A 26,236-nucleotide genomic window follows, 5' to 3' on the forward strand; every position below is an offset into this window, starting at 1 on the left:
TCATTAATATTAAATAATAATTTACAAGCTTTATCATTTGGACCATTTAATTCAACTAAAATAAGATGCGATAGCAAGAGCAAGAATATTATTTACAATTCTAGGCAATCAATATTATTCATATTTCAACATTTGGATGAACACATTGAGGTGTTGGTAAATTTGGGTTGCTCTCTTGATGATGAGTCAAAAAAAGTTTCCTTTGTAGAATCTGGTGAATGTCTAATATTTTTTTCCATGTTTTAAAAACAGTGCTTGAATTTAAATTGATTTCCTTTCTTTGAGCATCCAATACCAATACAAAAAATTAAATAATTACTTTCTTGTATAAACTGTCCAGGTTTTAAAATAAAAAAAGTATTAAAAAATCAATTAGTATTTAAATTATTTTTTTTTTTTTTTTTTTTTTTTTTTTTTTTTTTTTTTTAATACTAGATACTTATTTAATGATGACAGATTTAAACAAAATTAAAAATACTAGGTTACATGTTATGTGTTTTATTATATTTTAAAAGTTTAAAAAAATAAAAAAATAAAAAAAAAAATTTTACCTCTGTTTTTGATTTAATAAAAAAAAAAAAAAAAAAAAAAAAAAAAAAAAAAAAAAATCATAGTTCCAATGACTGGGAATAATAAAATTAAAATGTGTTTACAAATTGTTTTTTTTTTTCAAAAAAATCAAAATTAGGTAGACATTTTTTATAAGGATGTCACTCTTTTTTTTTTTAATAACAGGTTAATTACAAACACATATAAACCCTATTTTTTTTTTTTTTTAAACTTATAAAATATTATAAATATTTTATTTTTATTATTTATTATTATTATTAAAAGATTATTATTATCAAAAATGAAAATGAAATGAAAATACCAAATGAGTGTTTTAAATTTAATGATGAATTACAGTATTTATCAATTTGATATTTAGCATAACTACAATCGGAACTATCAGTGGTAACATTATCAAAGATTACACTTGATTTATATTTACAAAGTTGAGATCTACACTTTTTATATACACAAGATTGTTTTGAAAACATGTTAATAAAATCACCATAAACACAATCGTTATCATATGAACACTTTTTTAAATCATATTCAAGTGAATATTGAATTGGATATCCTTTTGTTTGAATACATTTATCATCACAACTACATGATTGATATTTTCCACATTGAGTTATTGAATTATTATTACTATTATTATTATTTTCTATATAATTACAATCATCTATTGATTTTGGTTCAAATAATTTTTCACAAATTCCTAACTCTGAACACTTTATTTTTTTATATTTAATTTATTAATAAAAAGTTTAATAAATTTTTTTTTTTTTTATATAACTTACATATAAACCATTATTTATATCACAATTATAATCTGAATTACAATATTGACCTAATTTATTTAGATTATTTTCTGTACAAATACCATTAACACATTTTAAACCTTGAAAACATACTCTACTTGAATAACAATAACCACCTTTTAAATTCAATTTTACACATTTATAAATTGAAGTTTCAAAAGAACAAATTTGATTTGATAAACAATCAGCTGATGAAAAACATTGAGTATAATTTAATAATTGACAATATCCATATACACATTTTTGATTATTACTTGTACAATCTGAATCAAGTTTACATTTTTCTAAATAACTTGAAAATCCATAATCTAAACATTTAAACTCTGAATTTTCACCTTTTAAACAATTTAATCCAATATCACATAGATTTATATTATCTATTATTGAACATTTTTCACCTTGTTTTAAGTATTTTTTACATTTACCATTAAAACATTTTAATCCATTTTCACAATTTCCTAATAATAATTCATTATTTTTTGTATTATTTGAACACTTTTTTTTTTTTATTTTTTTTTTTTTTTTGTTTATTTTTTATTTATATGATTAATAATTATTAAAGAAAAAAAGGGTTTTAATTTTGAATGTAGAAAAGGTTTTTTTTTTTTTTTAAAAAACACCCATCCTGGGTCAAGATTTTTTTTTTTTTTTTTTTTTTTTTTTACTTACTATTTCTCCATCTTTTAAACAATCAAAACAACTATTCCCATTAGTAATAGATAACAAATTATAGAGAATAAAAAAAAAATAATATATAGTTTTTCATTAATCGAGTAAATTTTTTAAAAAAAAAAAAAAAGAGAAAAATTAAAAAAAAAAAAAAAAAAAAAAACAAAATCTAGTTTTCAAGAAACTTTTTTTTTCCCCAAGAAATTTCAAAGGAGTTGCATAGAAAATAAAAAATAAAAGTGAAAAAAAGAAACAAAATTATTGTTTCCTACACGAAAAAATAAAATAAAATTTATTCAAATTTTGGTGTGATTGGAATATTATTAATTAATTCAACTCTTTTAAAATTTCTGGAGATTGCGTCATGAAATTCTTGATAGTTTTCAATATTTACACTATGACCACTACCTTGAAAAACTACAAATTCTGTTGGAGATAATATTGAATTTAAATAATGACTACCAGATGGACTAACCAAATCGTCGTGAGTACCTGTGATAATTGTAATTGGACCACCTATTTTCTCTTTAATTTCTAATAATCTTTTTTTTGACACTTTGTGAGTATTGACAGTCCTAATATGGCCATAAAGTGCAGATATTGCTGGTGGTTTAGTAGTTTCCATATCTTTACAATACTTTTCGACAAACATTTCTAAATTTGTTTTTGTTGGATCCACTAAGGACTGTTTGATTAGGTATGGTTTAGAGTATAAAATAGCGGCCAACACTCTGCCTCTCTTTCTATGATCTCTAATGAATATAGTTTGAGTTATACCCCATACACCTCTTGCTGGTGCTAAACTACCTGCATGTGTAACTACCAATGCTAATGATTTCATACGTTGTGGTGCTAAATGAGCCAATTCCAACGAGATCATACCACCCATGCTAACACCTACAACATGTGCTTTCTCCCATTGTAAATGATCCATTAACTCTAGTAAATCGGTTGCCATTGAGCTTGAACTATATGATGTCGTTGGATTACCACTTCTACCAACACCTCTATTATCAAATATTAAGTATTCATAATTTTCATCTTTTGTAAATTCCTCTAAATTCTTATACCATAAAATACCTTGTGTTAAAAATCCCATTACTAATACAACTTTATCTTTACCATTATCTTTATTATAATTTCTACTATCTGTTTCATTATTTATATGATTATTATTATTATTACCACCACTATGTATTTCATAATACATATCAAATTCACAACCCCTACTTTTTCCTATTTTACAAATTGGCATTCTTTTTTTTTTTTTCCTAAAAAATTACTATTTATTTTTACTTTTTTTTTATTTTTTTTTTTTTGTATTTTTTTTTTTAAAATATATATTTGTAATAATACAACTATGAACTTTTAATTTTTTTTTGTTTTAAAATTAATTTTTTTTTTTTTTGAATTTTTTTTTATTTAAATTAATTTTCTTTTTTTTTTTTTTTTTTTTTTTTTTTTTGTTTTTTTTGAATTTTTTATTTTATTTTTTTTTATTTTATTTTTTTTTTCAATTAACTCATCGTTATTTTTTTCCTTTTTGGTCCTAATCTCATTTATTTGAGATATTTTAATAATATTTTCAAATAATGACAAATGATATTATCTTATAAAACCTTATAATTTTATTTATTACTATTATTATTTTTATTATTAATATTTATAGTATTACTAATTTTTATTTTATTTTTTTTTGCTTTTTTTTTTTTTTTTTTTTTTTTTTATTTTTTTTATTTTTAAATAATCAACACAAACCATATGGTTATAAAATTTCAAAGTTAAATATGGTTTGTTTTGATTATTAAAATTTTATATTTTATTATTTTTTTTTTTTTTTTTTTTTTTTTTGATTAAATTTAATGAAAAATGTTTTTTTTTTAATTTAATAAAGAAACATTTATGATTAACTGAAATTTAAAATCGTTGAAATTAATTATCATTTAAAGTGTTTATTTATTTATTTTTATTTTTTTATTTTTTTAATATTTTCTAATAAATTATTTATTTAATTATTTATTTATTTATTTTTATATATATTTATTTATTTATTTATTTTTATTATTTTTATTTTTATTTTTATTTTTATTATTTATTTGTTTATTATTTATTTATTTATTTATTTTATTTATTAATTATTTTTATTATTTTTTTTATTGTTGTTAATTACCTATTTTGGTAAAACCAACAAATTATTTTTTAAAAAAACGGACCTTTCTTTTTTAGGGTCAAAGTAAAATAATTTTTTTTTTTTTTTTTTTTTTTTTTTTTTTTTTTCTTTTTTTCTTTTTTCTTTTTTTTTTTTTAAAATCTCTAAATACAAATAATAAAATAAATAATTATTTTTCAAAATATATATTTTATATAATAATAATAAAAATATATATAAGGGAAAAATTAAGACCAAGAAAGTTTCAAAAACTTCCCTTTCCATTTTCTATGAATTATAGTGATCCACATTATAATAATAACCATTATTTCACCCAATCTTCAACTCCTCCTCCTCCTCCTCCTCCTCCTTCACATCAGCCACTACCTCAACCACAACCACCACCTCCCCTTCCTCATATTCAACCACCACCTACATCACATTCATTTCCATTTTATCTAAATAATAATATGGGTAATAATAGTATCAGAACTATATATACATTCAGAGCATGTCACATTTTTGGTGAAAATATTACATTTGAATTGGAATTGGCAAATAATAAAATAAATTGGAGATATCAAAGTTGTAGAAGGATTGGATCAAAAGAAACCCAATTCTTTAAAAGAAATATTTCAATTCTAAACTTTAATGGATGCACATACAAAGTAGAATTTTTCTTTGATAATAGACTCGTTGATTTTGAAATTATGACAAATTATATCGGTCCAAATGATCAAGACGAAGAAATTACCTACCATACTCATAATCTTCAATCAGAGGGTGAAATATTTCATTTAGTAGGTTGGAGTGGCACAACTTTAACTTTTAGAAAAATGGATTTCAAACAATTAGTTGTTAATTAATCAATAATATATAATTCTTTTATTTTTTTTTAGAAAAAAAAAAGAAAAAAAAAAAAAAAAAAATTAAAAATAATAATAATAAAAAGCAATCAAATAAACACTGTATAATAAATAAATATGGCTTATTTTTTAATTATTATTTTTTATTTTTTAATTATTATTTTTAATTATTATTTTTTATTTTTCCTTTTTTTATCAATTCCTAAATTTGAAGTACCATTATTCTTTAATGAATCTTTAATTTTTGAAAAAAAAAAGTTTATCGTTATGATTATTTTAATAATAAAACATTCAAACAAAAAAAAAAAAAAAAAACTGGAAAATTCCCAAGATTTTTTTGAAAATGTAACCTATTTTTTCACTTTTTTTTTTTTAATCATTAATTTTCTCAAAAAAAAAAAAAAAAAAAATCAAAAACAAATTTTTGTATGTGTTTCTCTTCTATAAATAAGTTAGTTTTTTTTTTTTTTTTTTTTCGTTGTTGTCTGTTGTTTTTTTTATACTAATATTAATAAAACCAATGACTTCAACCAACAAATATTTAAATAATAATAATAATAATTTTCAAATGACACTTCCTCAAAATTCAAATAACAATATTAATAATAATATAATAACATTAAATCATTTTATTTTTAAAGATTTATCATTATTTTTAGCAAATAAATCCACATTTAATGAAATTTTAGAATATGCATTATTATCAAAAAAATCATTTGAAATTTTTAGAAATATATTATCATATAATGGTAATATTTGTAGTATAGTATTTCCATTTTCTTCATTAAAAGATTATGCATTTAATAATTTTTACGATTTACGGAAAAATAATCCAAGTACATACAAATTTAAATTAATACAAAATAAAGAAACTCAATATCTTTCATTATCAATTACAAATAAACAACAACAAAAAAAGCAAATGAATAAAATAAAATCATATTTAAAATTAGTTTTTCCAAATTTAAAAAAAGTCAATATAGCCAATAAAGTTAAAACCCATTTCCATTTGAATAAATTTGATAACGATGATGATGATGATGATGTTGTTGGTGGAGGTGCATTGTATCAAGAAAATGAATTTGAATTTTTCGATGATACATATAATGGTTTTTTTTCGTATGAAAGAGTTTCTATAGATTGGGATATTTATAGACTACCATATTCAAATAACAATGAAATTAAGGAAGCCGTATCAGACCTTCGTGGAAATATGTTTTATCCATTTAGTTTTCAAGGAGTTGAAAAGTTAAGACCTAGAAAAGTCTATTTAAGTTCCTATCCAAAACATTGTATTCACTTATACAATGTTGATTCAATTTTAAATTATTCAACTATCAGATCAATTAAATTTCAAAATACACCATCAACACCATCATTCATAAAGAAGGCTTTATCTTTACCAAATGTTAAATCATTATCATTGAAATTAATGAGTCAAGATGGAAATGATCTTCAAGAAATTGATGGTGATTTCGTTTATAATGTTTTCAAAGATGCCGCTTTAGATGAAAATTCAACATTAAGAAGACTACTATTCAAATCAATTTATCAATCATCTGAAAAAGGAAACCATAATGACCTGGAAATAAATAAAAGAAATCTAATGTTATTTTTTACTTTATTAAAATCAAATTGCACATTAGATACATTGGGTTTAGAATTTTTTAATATCAAATATTGTAAACAATTAGACCCATTATTAGAAATACCCAATATAACCACTTTATATATTCATCCTAATAATATCATACCAACATTAGTACATTGTTTAGATAATCAAAATATTCAACAATTAAAATTTCAAATTGACGATTTTGATTTAGATTTTGATTCAGATTTACATAGTAATGAAGTATTGACAGGTTTCTTTAAAGTGAATAACACTTTAAATAAAATTGTAGTTACAAAATCATCATCATCATCATCTGTTAAATCAAAACAATTTTTAAAACTATTAAAAAAACTTATAAAAAATAGTAAAACATCTTGTAAATTAATTATTAAAAAAGTTGATTTAAAATAAAATTATAATTAAATATTTAAAATTAAATAAATATGTCTATTTTTTTTTTTTTTTTTTTTTTTTTTTTGTTTATAATAATAAATCCAATAATTGATAATAATTAATATTTTGAAAAATTATTATTAGTTGAGATAGGGTCAATTCCAGAAATTGTTTAAAAGAAATACAAAGTGGTTCTTATTGTTTTCAAATTCCAGAAAAGGTGTAATTTCATCAACTGTTAAATACTTATATTTACCTAATTTAAAAACTAATTAGTAATAAAATGAAAAAATTAAAATAATAAATGGATAAAAGTTTTAAAAATATACACATATATTTAATTTTTTTTTTTTTTTTTTATTTATATAATTTACTATTTTTTTTTATATTTTTTTTTTATTTTTATTATAATTTAAAGTGGTAAAACTATTTCTTTTTCTTCTGGTTCAGTTTCAGTTAATGGTGAAATGGTTGGATCAGAACCAAATAATGAAGAGAAATCTTGTTTTTGTCTTGATGGAGTATTATTATTTGATTTTGCAACGCTGATTCCACCAAATAATGAATCTGAATCAAAGAGACCACCATTTGAAGTTGATGATGCTGTTGATGTTGATTCTTTGTTTGTTTTAATTGAACCAAAAAGATCATCAGTTGAATCTGTATCGAATGGATCTTTCTTGGTGGTAGTTGAAGGTTTATCGAAAATGTCACTAGAGTTTCCAAATAAACTATCGTCATCAGTACTAAAGAAATCTTTCTTTTTAGTTGAAGTTGGAGTTGATGAAGTTGTATCGGCAAATGGATCAGATGATGCAGCTGTTGATTTAGTTTCGGTTTCAGTTTCAGCTGAGAATGGACTATCATCAAAATCAAAGAATGATGTCTTCTTTGGTGTTTTCTTTGTGGTATCAGCTTCATCTGGTTTAACTGGTGTTGATGAAGTTGTAGTTGTGGAAGTGGTAGCGGCAGTAGTTGATGATTCTTCTTCTTCAGTAGTGGTTTGTCTTGGTGAATTATCAATTGATGGAATTACTGGTGCAGTTGTTTCATCATCATCAATAGTTGGTGGTTCAACAACTTTTTCCTCTTCTTCTTCTACTTTTTCTTCTTCTTTCTCTTCTTCTTTTTCTTCAGTAGTTGTTGGTTCATCAACAGCAAATGGTGATGATTCAAATTTAGTTTCATTAATTTCTTCTTTAACTTGTTCAACAACTTTTTCTTCTTTTTCTTCTTCCTCTTCTACATCATCAATTGGTGGTGGAGTTGATGGTGTTTCTTCAGAATCTGATGCAACATCTTTTTCATTATCTTCATCATCATCTTTATTTAAAACTGGAACTTCAACTTTAGTTTCCTCTTCTTCTTCTGGAGCTGGTTCTTCAACAACTTTTTCATCTTGTTCATCATCTCCTAAAACTGGTACTTCAACTTTTTCAAAATCGTCTTCATCTAAAGTTGGTGGTTCAACAATTTTCTCTTCAACGTCTGATTCAACTTTATCTTCTTGTTCATCTTCTAAAACTGGAACTTCAACTTTGGTTTCTTCTTCTTCTTTTTCTTCTTCTAAAACTGGTACTTCAACTTTAGTTTCCTCTTCTTCTTCTTCTTCAGATTCTTCTTTAGTAGATGAGAGTGGATCAACAACTTCTGATTTAGTAACAACTGGAGCTGTTTCTTTTTCTTTTTCTTCTTCTTCGTCATCATCGTCTTCAAGTTCATCACCCATTTCTTGTTGCATCTTTTCAATTTCGGCATCAATATTTTTAAGATCTTCTTCATTGATATCATCATAATCGTCTTCATCGTCGTCATCATCTTCATCATCTTTAGTAGAGAGTGGATCAACGACAGTTTGTGATTTAGCGACAACTGGTTCTTCAATTGCTGGTGTTGGTTTTTCTTCTTTAACTTCTTCAACAACAGTGACTGGTTCTTCAACAACAACTTCTTCTTCTTTAACTTCTTCAGCAATAGTAACTATTTCTTCAACAACAACTTCTTTTTCTTCTTCTTCTTCTTCTTGTTCTTTTTCTTCTTCTTTTTCTTCTTCTTTTTCTTCTTCTTCTTTTTCTTCTTCTTCTTTTTCTTCTTCTTCTTTTTCTTCTTCTTCTACAACTTCTTCTTCTTCTTTTTCTTGTTGTTGTTGTTGTTTTTCTTTTTGTTCTTGAATGTATTCAACAGTAACTCTTTTAATTACATCTTTAAATGTTGACATGATAGAATCAGTTGAATATTCTTCATCTTCATCAAATGATTCAGATACTTGAACAAATACTTTTTGCATACAAACTTTAACTTCTTTAGCGACATCAACATTGTTTGAAGATGCAACAGCAACAGTGGTACCATCGGATGGAACTTTAACAATAACTTCTTTAACGATAGTTTTTGGTGGTTGTGATTCTAAAGTTGATAATTTCTCTTTAGTTTCAATTAAAGATTTCTTTGTATCATCATATTGAGTTGTTAATTGTTGAATTTGTTGTTGAAGGGTGGTGATTAAATCATTCTCTTGTTTAGTTGATTCAATACCTTCGGCGAAACCTTTTTTGTATGATTTAATGACTTCCTCTTTCTCATGATCCAATTTCTTTTTAGCATCATCGATTAATTTTTGTAATTGATCGATTTGTTGGTTATTTGATTGTACGAGTTTATTATATTTCGATTGTTCCTCACTAAGTGATAATTCAGCAGCAGCGATAGCTTCCTCCTTTTTGATTAATAAAAGATTGAATTTGGATTCAGTCTCTAAACGAGTATTTTCAACCAAAGTTTGAACAGAGGATAAAGCTGAACGTTCAGTTTCCAAGGTATCTTTGAGTGTTGTAATCTCCAAAGTTAATTGAGAGACCTTATCATCGTTTCTCTTTTTAATTCTAACCATATCCAATTTAAGTCTCTTTAAGGACTCTTCATTGCTTTTCTCTGCTTGAGTCAAACTATCTTGAGCATCCTTTAACTCGTCCTCCAAAGAGTTGATTTTTTCAATATCAGATTTTCTGGCGTTCTTTTCATCGAGTAAACTCTTTTTGAAAGCACGGATTTTAAGGGCATAATCTTTTTCAGCTTGTTTGAGTGCCTCTTGATCTTGAATACTCTTTTGGTTCTCTTCTTTGGCAGAGTTGAGTTCCTCTTGAAGGGTGTTGTAGTCTCTCTTTAATTGATTGATAACTGATTGTGATTTAGTGTGTAACATTTGTTTATCGGCGAGATCATCCTCAACCAATGTTTTTTGTTTTTGAAGGTCAATGATTTGTCTTCTCATTTGAGCGACATTATCAGTGATTGCTTCATTACGTGATTCCATCATTTTAGTGTTCTCTTCGAGGAATTGTTCATTCTTTTTATGAAGGGTAGCAATGTTTTCCTTTAGTGTAACCATACGATTCTCTTTTTCAACGTTCTCTTTGATCAATTTTTCATTGTCTTCAACTAATCTATGAAGTGTTTGAACTAATAGCACACCAGAGATTGGTACATCGCCTTTAACGATTGGTTGTGCCAATGAGTCAAATTTACTACTAACTTGATCTAATTTACTATTGAATTGATCGATAGAATGTTTAATCTCCTTTTTGAATTGTTTCTCTTCAACCAAGATTTGAATGGTTTCAGTGGTTGATTGTACTGGTGCTGGTGGTGCTTGAACAATCACTGGAGTTGGTGGTGGTGGAGCTGGTGCTGGTGTTGGTGGTGGTGCTTGTTGAACTGGTGGTGGTGGTGATGCAACAATAATTGATGGTTGTTGATGTTGTGGCATAATTGGTACCAATGCACCTGATCCAATCAATGCTTGTTGTTGATTATAAGCTGATCCAAATGTGCCCATTGGATTGAATTGTGGTGATTGTGATGATGTATACATATTACCATTCATACCAAATCCACCATTCATACCATTATTCATACCATTCATACCATTATTAAATCCATTATTCATACCATTCATACTATTATTACCAAATCCATTATTCATACCATTATTAAATCCATTATTATTATTCATATTATTATTATAATTATTGTTATTATTATAACCATTATTATTATTGTTATTATTATAACCATTGTTATTATTATTATTGTTATTATAATTGTTGTTATTGTTATTATTTTGGTTGTTATTTTGGTTGTTATTGTTATTATTATTATTTTGGTTATTATTATTATTGTTGTTATTGCTATTGCTATTGCTATTGTTATTGCTATTGCTATTGTTATTATTATTGTTATTGTGACTATTATTGCTATGTGAATTTCTTGAGTTTGATTCATTCTCACTATCAGATGGTGGTGGAGAAGTGAAACCAGTGGCTCTACCTAATTTAGCAACTCTTTGAAGTAAATTAGCTTTATCATCCTAATAAAATAAAAAATAAAAAAATTAATAAATCTAAATTTAAATAATAATAATAATAATGAAAATAATAGAAAGAAAAGACATACTTGTGGTACTGGAGAATTATCAAATAATTGAGTTGGTAAGGATTGTTGTGGAGCATTTGATGGTTGACCATTTAAAGATGGAAGTGAAGGTTCAGAACCTTCTTTTTTCTTTGAACCAGTGACTTCAAGGTCAAAGATTAAATTTGTATTTGGTGGAATGGTTGAATGACCTTTCTTACCATATGCTAATTCTGAAGGAATGACCAAGATTCTTTTAGCGGATTTTCTCATACCAATGACACCTAAATCCCAACCTTTGATGACTTTACCTTCACCAACTACAAAACGGAATGGTGTTTCCGATTGGAGATTAGAGTCGAATAAACTACCAACTCTTTGATTGTTCTCTAACCAACCTGCATACTTTATTGAAACACGATCACCATTTGCAACTGGTTTGGTTTTCGATTGATTGTTGATATCGACAAATGTAATCTGTTGATAACCACCACTCGCACACTTGGCAATTGCAACATGAGTGGCATATTTAGTTGATTCCTCTGCTGAGTTGAATGTCATTGACCAGTTTTGGCCATTACCATCTGTGAAACTACCATAGATTGTTGTCACTGAATAATTGAATTGTGCTGTAATATTCACTGTGACAATATAATTCTTATTATTGTCATATGCTAATAATTGATATTTACCACTTGATTTATATCCTACAATTGCTGTTGCAATACTACCTGATGATACATATTCATTTTTATTATTATCACTATTGACAGAGAGAGAGGAGAGAGAAAGAAATTAAAAGAAAAAGAAAAGAGAGATTTTAAATTTAAAATATAAAATTAATAAATTTTTTTTTTTTTTTTTTTATTGTTATTATTTTTTTTTAAAAAAAAACTTACAATTTATATAAATGAATTGGGAAAGAAATTAAAACATCTGGTGAATTTGAATTTGCTGAGGATTGTGTTTTATTATTTGTATATTGTAATGATTGGTTACCTGACATTGCGTTATTATCTTTAAATAGTGATCCAAGTTTTTGTGAACTAGCTGCGTTTCTATTACTGTATTCTTCTTCTTCAGAAAAATTCATAACTTTTAAGATTTAGTTTTGTGTGTTTTTATTATTTTATTTTGTTTTTTTTATTTTATTTTATTTTATTTATAAAATTATATATTACAACAATGTTATCAATAATATCTTTGTTTTTTTTTTTTGTTTTTATTAATTTTATTTTTATTATTATTATTATTATTATTTTAAAAATAAATTAAAAAAAAGAAAAAAAAATCACACACACAAAATTTAGATATTATAATTAGGGCGTGTATTTTAGTTATAAAAAAAACTAAAAAAAAAAAAAAAAAAATTTAAAAAAAAAAAAATTTAAAAATTAAAAAATTAAAAAAAAAAAATTAAAAATAAAAAAAAAATTAAATAAAAAATCTTATTGCAGTTTGGAAAATTCTTTTTAAAATTTTTTTTTTTTTTTTTTTTTGATTATTCTAGTTGGAATATTTTTTTTTTTTTTTTTTTTTTTTTTTTTTTCTCCTTTCGGGTTAAGCATAAATAAAAAAATAAAAAATATAAAAAATAAAAAATAAAAATAAAAATAAAAATATTAAAATAAATTAAAAAAAGGATAAATCCAATTTTTGGACATTTTTCCAAATTTGTTATTATTATTATTATTATATTGTCCTCCTTTTGTTTTTTTTAAAAATTTTTTTTTTTTTTTTTTTCCAAATTTGACATTTAAATTTCATTTTTTTTTTTTTTTTTCATTTTATTTTTCATTTTTTTTTTTAAGTAATGATTTAATTTTATTTATTTTTAATTTATAAAAATAGAGCACCCAAAAATAAACAAAATGATATAATTTTATATAAAAAATTTAAAAAAAAAAAAAAAATCAATAGAATCATTTTTGTATTTTTTTTTCTTTTTTTTTTAAATTTTTTTTTTTTTTTTTTTTTTTTTTTTTTCTAAATCCCAATTTTAAATCCAAAGATGACTTTATTACCAAATTATTTATATAAAAATATTTTAATAGATTTAATAACATATATCTATAAACACAAAGTAATCAAATTTTTATGTGAAAAATCAATTGATTTTTTGTTGTTTATAAAAATAATGAAATAATTTTATATTCCACAGTTTCAAAAGATTGGTTTAATATAATTTCATCAAATTTACCACATTTAATTAATCATTATAGTTTTATTTTTTTTCACTTTCAAAAGTTATAAAAATTCTTCGAATCAAATTAATATAAATTATTTATTTCCTAAATTAAAATTAAATTATAATAATAATAATGAAAAAAATAAAAAACTATTTTTAAATAGAATTAGTATAAATGACATGTTGAATATATATATGAATAATTCTGGTGAGGTTATTAAAGATGAGGATTTAAATTTAATTTTTGAAAAAATATCAAGTGATAAAACATTAAAAGAAATTCAGCTTAATCATGTTTGCGATTGTAGATGTAGTTGTTTTAAAGAAATTGGATTAGATGTGGAATCATTTGGTAAAGCTATTGAAAAGTTACTGTCAGATTCAACTTTACTAAAATCAATTCGTTTGCTTCAGTTTACAACAGATTTAGATGACTATATTATTAGAGGTTTAGTAAAATGTAAATCATTAAAAACACTATACATAAATGGTTATGATTATGATTCATTTAGTTTCCCATCAATAATTAATAATATACTATATTCAAATTCATCAATTAAACATATTATATTAGATTCTTATTCAAATGATGAGCTTGAAACTAATACAACCAATATTATAAATGGTTTGGATCAATTAATTGTCAAATCAGAGCTTGATATTACCACCAACATCAACAACAACATCAGCAATTTATTGGGTTACAGTGAAAGTTTTAATAATAATTTTGAATTTTATTCAATAACAATTACATTAAATTTTAATTTTTATAATTCTATTTTGAATTATTTAAAAAATTATAGTTTTAGAGTTAACGAATTCTTTTTAATATTTTCAAATCCTGAGAAATATCCAAAACATCACAAATTTACTCAATTTAAATTAAATAATTCTGTTATTAATAACAGAATTATGTTTTCTCATTTTAAATTTTTTTTTTTTTATTTTTTATTTTTTTTTTTCTGTTTTGTCTTGCAAGCCCGATTTTTTTTTTTTTTTTTTGAAAAGTTTAAAAAATCAAGTAAAAAAGCTTGGTTTTTTTTTTTTTTATAGAGATGACGTGGAGAAATTTCTTTATTTTCTTAAAAAACTTTTTTTTTATTTTATTTTATTTTATTTTATTTTTTTTATAATAGATTTAACAAAATTTCATAAAAAAAAAAACACTATAATAGTTTTATTTTTTTCTTTTTTTTTTTTTTTCTTTTTCATTATCCAAATGACTTTATTACCCAATTATTTATATAAAAATATATTAATAAATGTTATAACCTATCTATATAAAAATGAAACAATAAAAAAATTGTATAATCTTGGTATCAATAAATATAATAATAATGAAATAATATTATATGCCACAGTTTCAAAAGATTGGTTTGATATTATCACATCAACATTACCACACTTTATTAATAAATATAATTTTGATATATTAAAGCCTTTAATTAATTTTAATGCTAATGAAAATGAACAAAATAATAATCAAAAATTAATTAAAACTCAAGATTTAAAATTCGCTAAAAAAACTTTATTTTTTTCTAAATATTTGGATTTATTAAATCCTACAACTCAACAAGAAAATGAAGTTGTAATTCAAGTTAATGCTGAAAATGAAGTTGTGAATCAAGCTAATGCTGAAAATGAAGTTAATAATGCAAATGATGTAATTGAAGTAAATTTAAAAGAAATTGAAGAAAAAAAACAAGAAAAAGAAAGTTTAGATTATTTTAAAAATCTAGTACTTAGAGAATTTGATGTTGAAGAATCATGTAGAATCATTAATTCATTAAATCAATATACAGACAATTTTCGATTTTTTTTAAGTTTGGATAGAGAACATTTTGTTTATAATAAAATCCATACGATTACTGATAAAGAAACCTTAAAGAAAATTTTTTTCCTAAATTTAAATTGTGATTTTTTGGATGAATTATCATTAAATAAATTTTTCAATTTAAATATTAGAAAGAAATCCTTTCAACATTTACCTGAAGAAGAATATAAATTTGAAAATTTCACTTTTAATTTCGTTTTTAAAAGCTTTAAAAATTCTTCAAATCAAATTAATTTAAATTATTTATTTCCAAATTTAAATTTTAATAATAATAATAATAATAATAATAATAGCAATAATGATATCCAAAGTCCACAAACAAATAAAAAAGTTATTTTAAATAATATCAGTATAAATGATATGTTAAATATATATAATAACCCAAATGATAATAATAATAATAATAATAATAATACTAACAATAACAATAACAATAACAATAACAACAATATTAATGTTGATAATGATAATAATAATAATGAAAACAATAATAATAATAATAATGAAAATGATAATAATAATAATGATAATAATAATAATAACAATAATAATGTTGATCATGATAATAATAATATTAATATTATTAATCAAAATGATAATAATAATGAAAATAATAATAATAATAATAATAATAATAATAATAATAATAATAATAATAATAATGATAATGATAATGATAATGATAATGAAAATGAAAATGAAAATGAAAATGAAAATGAAAATGAAAATGAAAATGAAAATGAAAATGAAAATGAAAATGATAATAATGAAAACAATAATATTATAAAAGACGAAGATTTAAATTTTATTTTTAATAAATTATCAAATGATCATACATTAAGAAAAATTGATATTAATCATATTTGTGATAAAGGTAGTTGTCGTTGCTTTGAAAAAAATGGTTTAACATTAGAATCATTTGGTGACAAGATTGAAAAATTACTTTCAAGTTTAAAATCAGTTAAAACAACTAAATTATATTCATATTCGTCAAGATTAGATGATTATATTATTAGAGGTTTATCAAATTGTAAATCATTAAAAACACTTTATTTAAGTGGTTATAATTTTGATTCTTTTGATTTTTCATCAATAATCGATAGATTAATACTTTCAAATTCATCAATTAGTCATATTTTAATAGATTCTTATTTGGATGAGGAATTTGATCATTTAATGGAAATAACTAATATTACAAATGCTTTACTTCGATTGGCAACAGATAGAGAAGAAAATACCAACAACTCTTCAGATTATAGTCAAAGTTTGAATAATAATAATAATAATAATAATAATAATAATAATAATAATAATAATAATAATAATAATAATAATAATAATAATAATAATAATATTAATAATTTTGAATTATATTCAATTACAATTCAATTAAATTTTAAATATTATGATATTATTATTGATAATCTAAAAAACTATAATTATAGAGTTAAGGAATTCTTTTTAATATTTCAAACTTCTGGCAGAGAAAGAGAATCAGAATATCGCCAAATTAAAGCAAATAACTCTGTTATCAATGTTTTCATTTTCACTGTTTTAACTGACGGATGAAAATTAAATAAATAAGAATTATCTAAAAAACATTTTATTATTTTTTTTTTTTATTTTTTATTTTGCTTTTTTCTTTTTTTTTTTTTTTTTTTTTTTTTTATTTCATCCTGTTTTATCGAAACGAATGAAATTTGAATGTTTTTTTTATTTTTATTTTTATATTTTTTTTTTTTTTTTTTTTTTTTTTTATTTTCACTTTTTTTTATTTTTTTTTTTTTTTATTTTTATTTTTGAAATTTTTTTTTTTCGTTTTTTTGATCATTTTCTTTACAATTTTGGAATAATTAAAAATCATAAAAATGAACAGAGGATTTGTAACTGGTGTTAGAATTGCAACCAAATGTGCAAATAAATCATCCAACTGTGGATTCAAAGCAGCATCATCAAATAATATATATAATAGTTTTAAAGCAACCTGTACATTAAATAATAATAATAACAATTCTAATATACCATCCTCATCATCATCATCACCATCATTTGCTTCATTTTTTTCTTCTACATCCACATCAGCAACTTTAAATGGTTCATCAAATAATAAAACAGTAGTTCCAAAAAGGTAAATTCTTCCATTTTTTTTTCATTTTTTGAGAAATTATAATTAAATCACGATTTTTAACACTCCCTTTTTTTTTATTTTTTTTATATTAATTTTTAGTTTAGAAAATATTTCAAGTGCATCCCAATTCAATTTTAGCACTTTCTTTATCATTTCAGATGGTATTTATTAATAACTACTATAAATATTCATTAACTTTACTTTGAGAATATTTAACTAACTTTTTTTTTTTTTTTATTTTATTTTTAATTTTAAAATAATTTTAATTATATATTTTATTTTTATTTTTTAAAAATCAGATGACGATGGTATGTGATTAGGCTTTACAAAATATTTTAATTGTAATAATCAATTTTATTATAATTTGTTTTTTTTTTTAATTTTTATTATTTTTGTTGTAAATAAAAAAAAATAAAAAAAATAAAAATTTTTATCTCTGTGTTTATGTTCTAAAATAATATTTATATTGATAAGGCTCTTAATTAATAAAGTTTGATAATAATAATATAGGATCATAAAAATCAAAAAAAAAAAAAAAGAAATAAACAAAGAAGAAGAAAACAAGTAAGAAAATGGAAAACAAAAAAAAAAATAAAAAAAAAAAAATAAAAAAAATATATTTAAACAATTAATTGTTTACCTACAGTTTCAATTATTTATTAAAAAAAAAAAAAAGTTTAAATTACTGGTTACACTTTTCAATATTGTGCACCAAGGTAAGAAACTGGTTGATTTTTTAAATATTTGTTTAAAAAAAAAAGGTTGGAAATAAAAAATTAAATTCTTTTTTTTTTTTTGGAAAAAAAAAAAATTAAAATATTAGGATATTAAAAAGTTGGATTATTTATTATTTAATACAGTTTTTTTTTTTTTTTTTGTTGATTACTTTTTTTTTTTTTTTTGATCGGTTTTATTTTTTATTATTTTTGATTAATTATTAATTTTATAAACTTGGACCTGAAGAATCACTATTTGAATCTAAATCATCTTGGAATAAAGAAGAAACTGTTCTAGATTCATTTGTCCAAGCACGAGGTAAAACAGGTGAATAGGAAACACGATTAACTCTACTAAATCTTTTACTTCTTAAAGTTGATTTACCATCACCAATATAAGACATACTTGGTGAATCTGGTGGTGTTGGAATTGGACTTGGATTACTTGAACTTTTACCAGATGAAGAATTTGAAGAGTTTGAAGTAGTATTATTATTACTATTGTTGTTGTTTAATTGACCACTTGAAGAATGATTAGATAATGGAATACCAGCAAAATTTGATAATGATCCACCCATTGATGGTGGTCTTTTAATTGGTGAAGCTGATGGTCTAGATGGCATAGTATTATGATGTGGTGTAACATTATTTGGTAGTGGTGGAGTATTAGAACTGACACCATTATTATTTGAAATTGGTCTCTTTGAAGTCATTGGACCAACGGTGTGAGCTCTTTCATGATTTGGTGATCTTGAAACTTCAACAGTAGTATGTAAAACATTATCAATTGATTTGGTGGGAGTGGTAGATGGTGAAATTGGTGAACTTAGAGAAGTGGCTACTAAATTATTGTTGTTGGTTGTGCAAGTTGATTGAGTTGAATCGGTATCAGCATCACCACTATTATCACTTGAAATTGGTTTATTCTCTGGGTCAAATATATCGAAATAATTTACAATCATAAAGGAATTAATTGGTAATAGTTCAGAGGCGAATGATCTGAAAAAGGTAGGAGCCCAACAAATTGCGATATTCTCTGGTGACATCATATTTACATCCTTTTCCAAAGAGATTAAATGTAAGAGATGGAAAAGCTTCTTTATCATTTTACATTCTAAAGGTGAGAGTTGATCTATAATATCTTTGAGTGATTGTATTATCTCTTCATTGGATGACTGTCTCATTGCTTGGAAGAAATATTCATGTAGATTTTCAGGGAAAATTGGATTTGGTAATTCACGGAAATAACTCTTTAATACACCTGCCACTGTATCGACATCAACATTTTCTGCTTTTAGGTCAATATCTTCACCTGCTTCAAATCTAGTTTTAATTTTCTTCAATGCGGTTGCAGATGCACAAGTTCTGAAAATACCAACAGATGAAATACCTTGTTCCATTAATAGATCGATCGAACGAGATACAAGTGGTGGTAACTCAATGGTGGAAGCATTGATTTGAGCTTTATCAGTTAGGGTTACAGCACCACCAGTAGCACGACCAGGATATAATGGTCCCCTTGTTGGTCTTTTTGGTAAAGTTTGAAAGCCAGGATTTGAACTTTTAGTTGGTGTTGATGGTGGTCCAATTGGTGGTTTTTTAATAACACCAGCCAACGAACCGATTGAAGGTTGTTTTGTTGGAGTTAAACCACCAGAACTTGTATCGATTGGATGAATATTATTTGGATAATTGATTACGATTGAAGTTTGAATATCTTGAATTGTTTTTAAAATCTTTTCATGAGAACTACCATTACTATCATTCTTTAAGATGGTTGAAATATCACTTAATGGTAATTGTAAGATGGTGAGTGATTTCTCGTTACGTCTAATTGAGCATTTAATCATTTTCAAAGCGGTATAAGAGAAATCATTACCATCGCATTTCAATGATTTCAAAGTTTGATTCTTCCAAAGGATTTTCGAGACAGCCAAAGCACCACTATCACCAACACCATTTCCAGAGATATCAAGTTTGACCAATGATTGATTCTTTAGCAATGATAATAACAATGGCATTAAATCGCCCTTCAATTGATATTTACCACTACCACTTGCCAATGAAAGTGATTCGATGGATGTATTATCATCGATCAAGTTTATCAATGCCTCTATTGCACGTGCTCTAAGTTTTGATTTTGTTTTAAAGTTACCATCGATTGAAAGATGATGAAGATTTGAATTTGGATACATAATTTCACAAAGTTTAATGATACCACCATCACCAAGATCATTCTCTGATAAATCTACACTTGAACATTTCAATAATGATGTTGCAGGACTAAACAATAGTTTCAAATCATCTGGAGTGGTTTGAATTCTTGATAAATTTACAGTTTGTAAGTGTGACATTTGTTTGAAAAATGATAAGATATCAATTACACTCTCTTTGGTTGTAGTTGATTTATTACCACTAAAATCCAAAGTTTGAATCGATGATGATGATGTCTTTAAAAAACTATAAACTGGACTTGTATTACTCATTAATAATTGTTGTAATGCCGTTGCTTTCGATAAGAATTTACATAAACCATTTGTACCATAACTTTCTAATTTATTGTTTGAAATATTCAAATGAGTCATTGATCCACATACTACATTATTCGCTGTTAAACATCCAAACATTGCCTCTAATCCTTTACCAGAACATGATGTATTTTCAATATTTAAATATGTTAATCCATTTGAAAATGTTTGAATACTTGATCCTAATGTTAAAATACCTTTATTCTTTTTTCATCATAATCATCATAATCATCATTATTTATTATTATATTTTTTTATTATTGAAAGTTAATAAATTTATAAATTATAAAAACAATTTGTTTAATAAACAAAATTAACTTACTTCTAATGAATTATTATTTAAATTAATATGTGATAAATGAAGAGCTTTATTTTCAGCAACATTTTGAAGTAAAGTTATTATTGGTTCTTTTGAAGCTTGACTATTTGTAATTGTTAATTGTTGTAGTGAGGAATTCTCTTTGAATACTTCTGCTAATAGGTTTAGATCTTCGTTTGATAATTTACCATTGGATTGAAATGATTGAAAGTATGTATTATAGGAGAGTGATAAAAGTATTGCTTTTAGATCTGTGAATGAGTATTGATAGATTTCCGCTAAATTAAATTCTCTAACTTGATTGAATGGATATAGATTTTCGATATCCCAAAGTATTGATGATAATGGTTGTACACCTAAATGATCACAAACTGATCGATATGTAAGATTGAATGATCCACAACCTTGAATATCTTTAAATGAGGTGGCTTGAAATATCGATGGTATTCTACTAGCTGGTGTAATGTTAAAAATAATGGTTTTACCAATTTTAATACCAGGAAATGTTGACATTAATGTACCATACAATGTCTTCAATACCTCTGATGCATCTAAATTCATCTTCATAACATTTTGATTCTTAAATTTTATTGTAACATCATTCTCTGATTGACTTGCTATCTCTGTAATTTCTAAATAATGATGTTCTGCTGATAACTAGTTATATAAATATATAAAAAAAAATAAAATAAAAAAACTATTATTATTATCTATTGTTTTGAAAAAGTAAATGAATATGAATAACTGAGTGTACACTTACTTTTCCTTTTGAATCTGTAAATAAAAATATTCTATTACTTGATAAAATTAACGTTTTAATCTCTAACTTCTTTTTTTTTTCATTTAATATTGTAACTTTTGTAATTAATTTACCCTCTTCTTTTTTATTTGTTAAAATTGATTCAATAGTTTCTAAAGAAAACAAAAAAAAAAAACAAATTAATAAAAGAAGATAATTTAAAAATTTTTTAAAAAATTTTTAAAAAATAATTGTTCAGAATGTTTTTGTTTTTTTTTATTATTGTATTTTATTTATTTTTTATAATTACTTTTTTCAACTTGTGATAGGGAAACAGGTGTTGTCATTGTTTTATTTGCACTTTTTTCTTTTTGTTTTTTTTTTTTGTTTTTGTTTTTTTTTGTAATAATAAATAAATAATAAATAAATAAATAAATAAATAAATAATGAATAAATAAAATACAATATTAATAAATACAAGATTAATAAATAAATATTATGTTACAGGTTTTTTTTTTTTTTTTATTTTTTTTTTTTTTTTATTTTTTCAAATGGTTATTGATAATTATTTGAATTAATTTTTTTTTTTAAAATCAATTTTTTTTTTTTTTATTTTTTTTTAATTTTATTTTTTTTTTTTATTTTATTTTATTTTTTTAAATTAATTTTCAAAAAAAAAAATTTTTTTTGGGGGAGCGCTTCTTGATTATTATCATAAAAATGGTTTAAAAAATATTTCTTTATTTTGAAAAATGTTTTTTGACCTTATATTAATTGTGTTTTTTTTGAAAATTGTGTGAATATTTTTGGTGTTGTGTAAACTTTTTTAATTAATTTTTTATTTTTTATTTTATTTTTATTTTTTTTTTTTTGTCAAAGCATTTTTATTTTTGGGGGGTTTAAGATTATATCTTTTTTTATATCGAAAAAAAAAAAAAAAAATTGTGATCATAAAATCAATGGTTTGAAAAAATTTAATTATTTTTTTATTTTTTTTTATTTTTAAATTATAAAGTTGCTTTTACCAATGTTGATTGAAGAAATTATCATTGTAATTATTTTATTTTTTTTAAATGATGAATATATGAATTTAAATCAGTTAACCAAAAAGGGTATTTTTTTTTTTTATTTTCACGACGAAATTTTAACAAAAAATAAAAATTCAGGTCGGAAAATTTATTGAATATTTGGGATTTTTTTTTTGTTTTATCGTATTTTTTTTTTATTTTTTTTTATTTTTTTTTTGTTTTTCTACCCAAAATACGAGAAATTTTTACCAAAAAAAAAAAATGAAAGAAAAAGATCAAATAGAATTTGATGAAGATATTGATAAATATGTAAAAGAAAGTGAAACTAGTAGAATTAAATTTTATTTAATTTCAATAATTACATTTGCAATTATGATTGGTAATGAAATTCAATTCTATTCAAACTCTTTAGAATTTACAGTGATTGGTTGTAGAAACATTACAAGTATAGATTATGAATTTGAAAATACAATGAATACACCATTTTCAACAGTAAACACATCTAATTATTCATTATCAATGTGTATCAATAGTAGAGTACCACAATGTTTAACCAAACTATTTTCAACAACAATGCCAAATGAATCATTATCATTTTCAGTACCATTAAATACAAATCCACCAATTAAAAATAATTTAAATAATGATAATAATAATAATTATATAAATCCATTCCCTTCTTCATCATCACCCTCTTCTTCATTATTATCATCATCATCATCATCATCGGATAATGCAAGTATTGAAGATTATTTAAAAATAGATTTATCATTTATATATTTTAGTTTTTCAGATTTTTTAATTATATTATTAGTATTATTTTTTTTTCAACATATGATGTATATTCAAAGAGTAAGGGCACATCAATTATTTTCAATGAAATTTGTATTGATGAAACCAAAGAATAGGAAATTAGGATTAGGTATATTTTTAATCTCTTTCTTTTTAATGTTTTCAATTTATACATTCTTTAAATTTTTCACAATTAGTGAAATAACATATGATGTTAGTTTAATAACATGTTTTGAAAATGATATTTCATTATTATTTGAAAATAAATTACAAACTTCAATTTTACAAATCCTATTAAACATTTCAATATTCTTTTACATTTTCAAAGACTCAATTCAATCAATTTTCCAAGAATATGGTAATTATTATGACGAATTCAATTTAATTAATTTTACAGAATCAAATAATTCAAATCGGTCAATTGAAAAATTAAAATCTTTGAAATACATTCAATCAATTCAAGTCCTTAATGCAATAGATAAATACGTAGACAGAAAATACTCACCATCAACACCAATTTCAAATTTCTTTAGAAAAAGTGTTTTCTTTTCTTTCAAAACTACAATGCTTGATTTCTTACCTGCCATAAAAGAGTATTATGAATTAAATGAAAATCATTTTTCATATGTTATTAATTTAAATAATAATAATAATAATAATAATAATAATAATAATAATAATAATAATAATAATAATAATAATAATAATAATAATAATAACAATAATAATAATAATAATAATAATAATAATAATAATAATAATAATAATAATAGTTATGATTCTATAGAAATAACAAATGAAAATTCAAGATTAATAAATTAATAGTTAAATAAAGTTAAAAAGTTATATAAAACTAAATTCAAAAATTTCTTTTTTTTATTTAATAAATGTGTGTATTTATTTGAAGCACAACATTTTTTATTAAAGTTTATAAATTTTTTTTTTTTTTACTCATCATTTCCACCATTTTCTTCTTGGTTAGTGTTTTCATCACCACCTTGATTATTTTCATCACCACCTTGGTCATTTTCATTTCCTTGATTATTTTCATCACCACCTTGATTATTTTCATCATTGCCTTGATTATTTTCACCACCATCTTGATCTTGGTTATTTTCATCACCACCTTGATTATTTTCATTATTGCCTTGATTATTTTCACTACCATCTTGATCTTGGTTATTTTCGCCACCATCTTGATTATTTTCACCACCATCTTGGTTATTTTCATCACCTTGATTATTTTCACCATCACCATCTTGGTTATTTTCATCACCCCCTTGGTTATTTTGGTCACCATCTTGGTTATTTTCATCATTACCTTGATTATTTTCATCACCGTCTTGGTTATTTTCATCACCGTCTTGGTTATTTTCATCACCATCTTGGTTATTATTTTCATCACCGTCTTGGTTATTATTTTCATCGTCACCTTGGTTATTATTTTCATCACCCTCTTGGTTATTTTCATCACCGTCTTGGTTTTGTTCACCATCTTGGTTATTATTTTCATCACCATCTTGATTGTTTTCACCATCTTGATTATTTTCACCACCATCTTGATTATTATTTTCATCACCATCTTGATTGTTTTCACCACCATCTTGATTATTTTCACCACCATCTTGATTATTATTTTCATCACCATCTTGATTATTATTTTCATCACCATCTTGATTGTTTTCACCACCATCTTGGTTATTTTCATCACCGTCTTGGTTTTGTTCACCATCTTGGTTATTATTTTCATCACCATCTTGATTGTTTTCACCATCTTGATTATTTTCTCCATCTTGATTGTTTTCATCACCATCTTGGTTATTTTCACCATCTTGATTGTTTTCATCAACATCTTGGTTATTTTCATCACCTTGGTTATTTTCACCACCATCTTGGTTATCTTCACCACCATCTTGGTTATCTTCACCACCATCTTGGTTATCTTCACCACCTTCTTGATTATTTTCACCACCATCTTGGTTATCTTCACCACCATCTTGGTTATTTTCACCACCATCTTGGTTATTTTCACCACCATCTTGGTTATTTTCACCATCTTGATTGTTTTCACCATCTTGATTATTTTCACCACCATCTTGGTTATTTTCGCCATTTTGATTATTTTCACCATCTTGATTGTTTTCACCACCATCTTGGTTATTTTCATCACCATCTTGGTTGTTTTCACCACCATCTTGATTATTTTCACCACTATCTTGATTATTTTCACCACTATCTTGGTTGTTTTCATCACCATCTTGATTGTTTTCACCACCATCTTGGTTATTTTCACCATCTTGGTTATTTTCACCATCATCTTGATTATTTTCACCACCATCTTGATTATTTTCACCACCATCTTGTTTATTTTCACCATCATCTTGATTGTTTTCACCACCATCTTGGTTATTTTCGCCATCTTGATTATTTTCACCACCATCTTGATTATTTTCACCACCATCTTGATTATTTTCACCATCTCGATTGTTTTC

The 26,236-nt window shown here is 23.2% G+C and overlaps 10 protein-coding genes across 10 annotated transcripts; 6 read left to right on the forward strand and 4 right to left on the reverse strand.

The window, feature by feature from the left end:
* Positions 1 to 827: 827 nt before the first annotated feature.
* DDB_G0290443 (hypothetical protein) lies at positions 828 to 1,360 on the reverse strand (the record flags this gene model as incomplete). The annotated part of the gene is made up of 2 exons (XM_630655.1): positions 828 to 1,197; positions 1,350 to 1,360. The coding sequence occupies 2 exons, from the start codon at positions 1,358 to 1,360 to the stop codon at positions 828 to 830; spliced, it is 381 nt and encodes a 126-aa protein (XP_635747.1).
* A 971-nt stretch (positions 1,361 to 2,331) lies between these two features.
* On the reverse strand, positions 2,332 to 3,294 carry DDB_G0290427 (hypothetical protein; the record flags this gene model as incomplete). The annotated part of the gene is made up of 1 exon (XM_630656.1): positions 2,332 to 3,294. One exon carries the CDS (start codon positions 3,292 to 3,294, stop codon positions 2,332 to 2,334), a length of 963 nt encoding a protein of 320 aa, XP_635748.1.
* Positions 3,295 to 4,658: 1,364 nt separating this feature from the next.
* Positions 4,659 to 5,054, forward strand: DDB_G0290429 (hypothetical protein; the record flags this gene model as incomplete). The annotated part of the gene is made up of 1 exon (XM_630657.1): positions 4,659 to 5,054. One exon carries the CDS (start codon positions 4,659 to 4,661, stop codon positions 5,052 to 5,054), a length of 396 nt encoding a protein of 131 aa, XP_635749.1.
* A 520-nt stretch (positions 5,055 to 5,574) lies between these two features.
* DDB_G0290431 (hypothetical protein) lies at positions 5,575 to 7,080 on the forward strand (the record flags this gene model as incomplete). Its single annotated transcript, XM_630658.1, has 1 exon — positions 5,575 to 7,080. One exon carries the CDS (start codon positions 5,575 to 5,577, stop codon positions 7,078 to 7,080), a length of 1,506 nt encoding a protein of 501 aa, XP_635750.1.
* A 394-nt stretch (positions 7,081 to 7,474) lies between these two features.
* On the reverse strand, positions 7,475 to 12,565 carry DDB_G0290433 (pectin lyase-like family protein; the record flags this gene model as incomplete). The annotated part of the gene is made up of 3 exons (XM_630659.1): positions 7,475 to 11,428; positions 11,515 to 12,235; positions 12,372 to 12,565. The coding sequence occupies 3 exons, from the start codon at positions 12,563 to 12,565 to the stop codon at positions 7,475 to 7,477; spliced, it is 4,869 nt and encodes a 1,622-aa protein (XP_635751.1).
* A 1,290-nt stretch (positions 12,566 to 13,855) lies between these two features.
* DDB_G0290435 (hypothetical protein) lies at positions 13,856 to 17,063 on the forward strand (the record flags this gene model as incomplete). The annotated part of the gene is made up of 3 exons (XM_630660.1): positions 13,856 to 14,574; positions 14,669 to 15,429; positions 15,463 to 17,063. The coding sequence occupies 3 exons, from the start codon at positions 13,856 to 13,858 to the stop codon at positions 17,061 to 17,063; spliced, it is 3,081 nt and encodes a 1,026-aa protein (XP_635752.1).
* Positions 17,064 to 17,362: 299 nt separating this feature from the next.
* On the forward strand, positions 17,363 to 17,794 carry DDB_G0290437 (hypothetical protein; the record flags this gene model as incomplete). Its single annotated transcript, XM_630661.1, has 2 exons — positions 17,363 to 17,622; positions 17,722 to 17,794. The coding sequence occupies 2 exons, from the start codon at positions 17,363 to 17,365 to the stop codon at positions 17,792 to 17,794; spliced, it is 333 nt and encodes a 110-aa protein (XP_635753.1).
* Positions 17,795 to 18,565: 771 nt separating this feature from the next.
* gacW (leucine-rich repeat-containing protein) lies at positions 18,566 to 22,271 on the reverse strand (the record flags this gene model as incomplete). The annotated part of the gene is made up of 4 exons (XM_630662.1): positions 18,566 to 21,070; positions 21,189 to 21,842; positions 21,946 to 22,097; positions 22,235 to 22,271. The coding sequence occupies 4 exons, from the start codon at positions 22,269 to 22,271 to the stop codon at positions 18,566 to 18,568; spliced, it is 3,348 nt and encodes a 1,115-aa protein (XP_635754.1).
* A 612-nt stretch (positions 22,272 to 22,883) lies between these two features.
* Positions 22,884 to 23,107, forward strand: DDB_G0290445 (hypothetical protein; the record flags this gene model as incomplete). Its single annotated transcript, XM_630663.1, has 2 exons — positions 22,884 to 22,886; positions 22,940 to 23,107. 2 exons carry the CDS (start codon positions 22,884 to 22,886, stop codon positions 23,105 to 23,107), a joined length of 171 nt encoding a protein of 56 aa, XP_635755.1.
* Positions 23,108 to 23,213: 106 nt separating this feature from the next.
* On the forward strand, positions 23,214 to 24,566 carry DDB_G0290441 (hypothetical protein; the record flags this gene model as incomplete). Its single annotated transcript, XM_630664.1, has 1 exon — positions 23,214 to 24,566. The coding sequence occupies one exon, from the start codon at positions 23,214 to 23,216 to the stop codon at positions 24,564 to 24,566; it is 1,353 nt and encodes a 450-aa protein (XP_635756.1).
* Positions 24,567 to 26,236: the final 1,670 nt, after the last annotated feature.

The sequence above is a fragment of the Dictyostelium discoideum genome, assembly GCF_000004695.1.
Source record: "Dictyostelium discoideum AX4 chromosome 5 chromosome, whole genome shotgun sequence".
Taxonomy (NCBI): Eukaryota; Evosea; class Eumycetozoa; order Dictyosteliales; family Dictyosteliaceae; genus Dictyostelium; species Dictyostelium discoideum.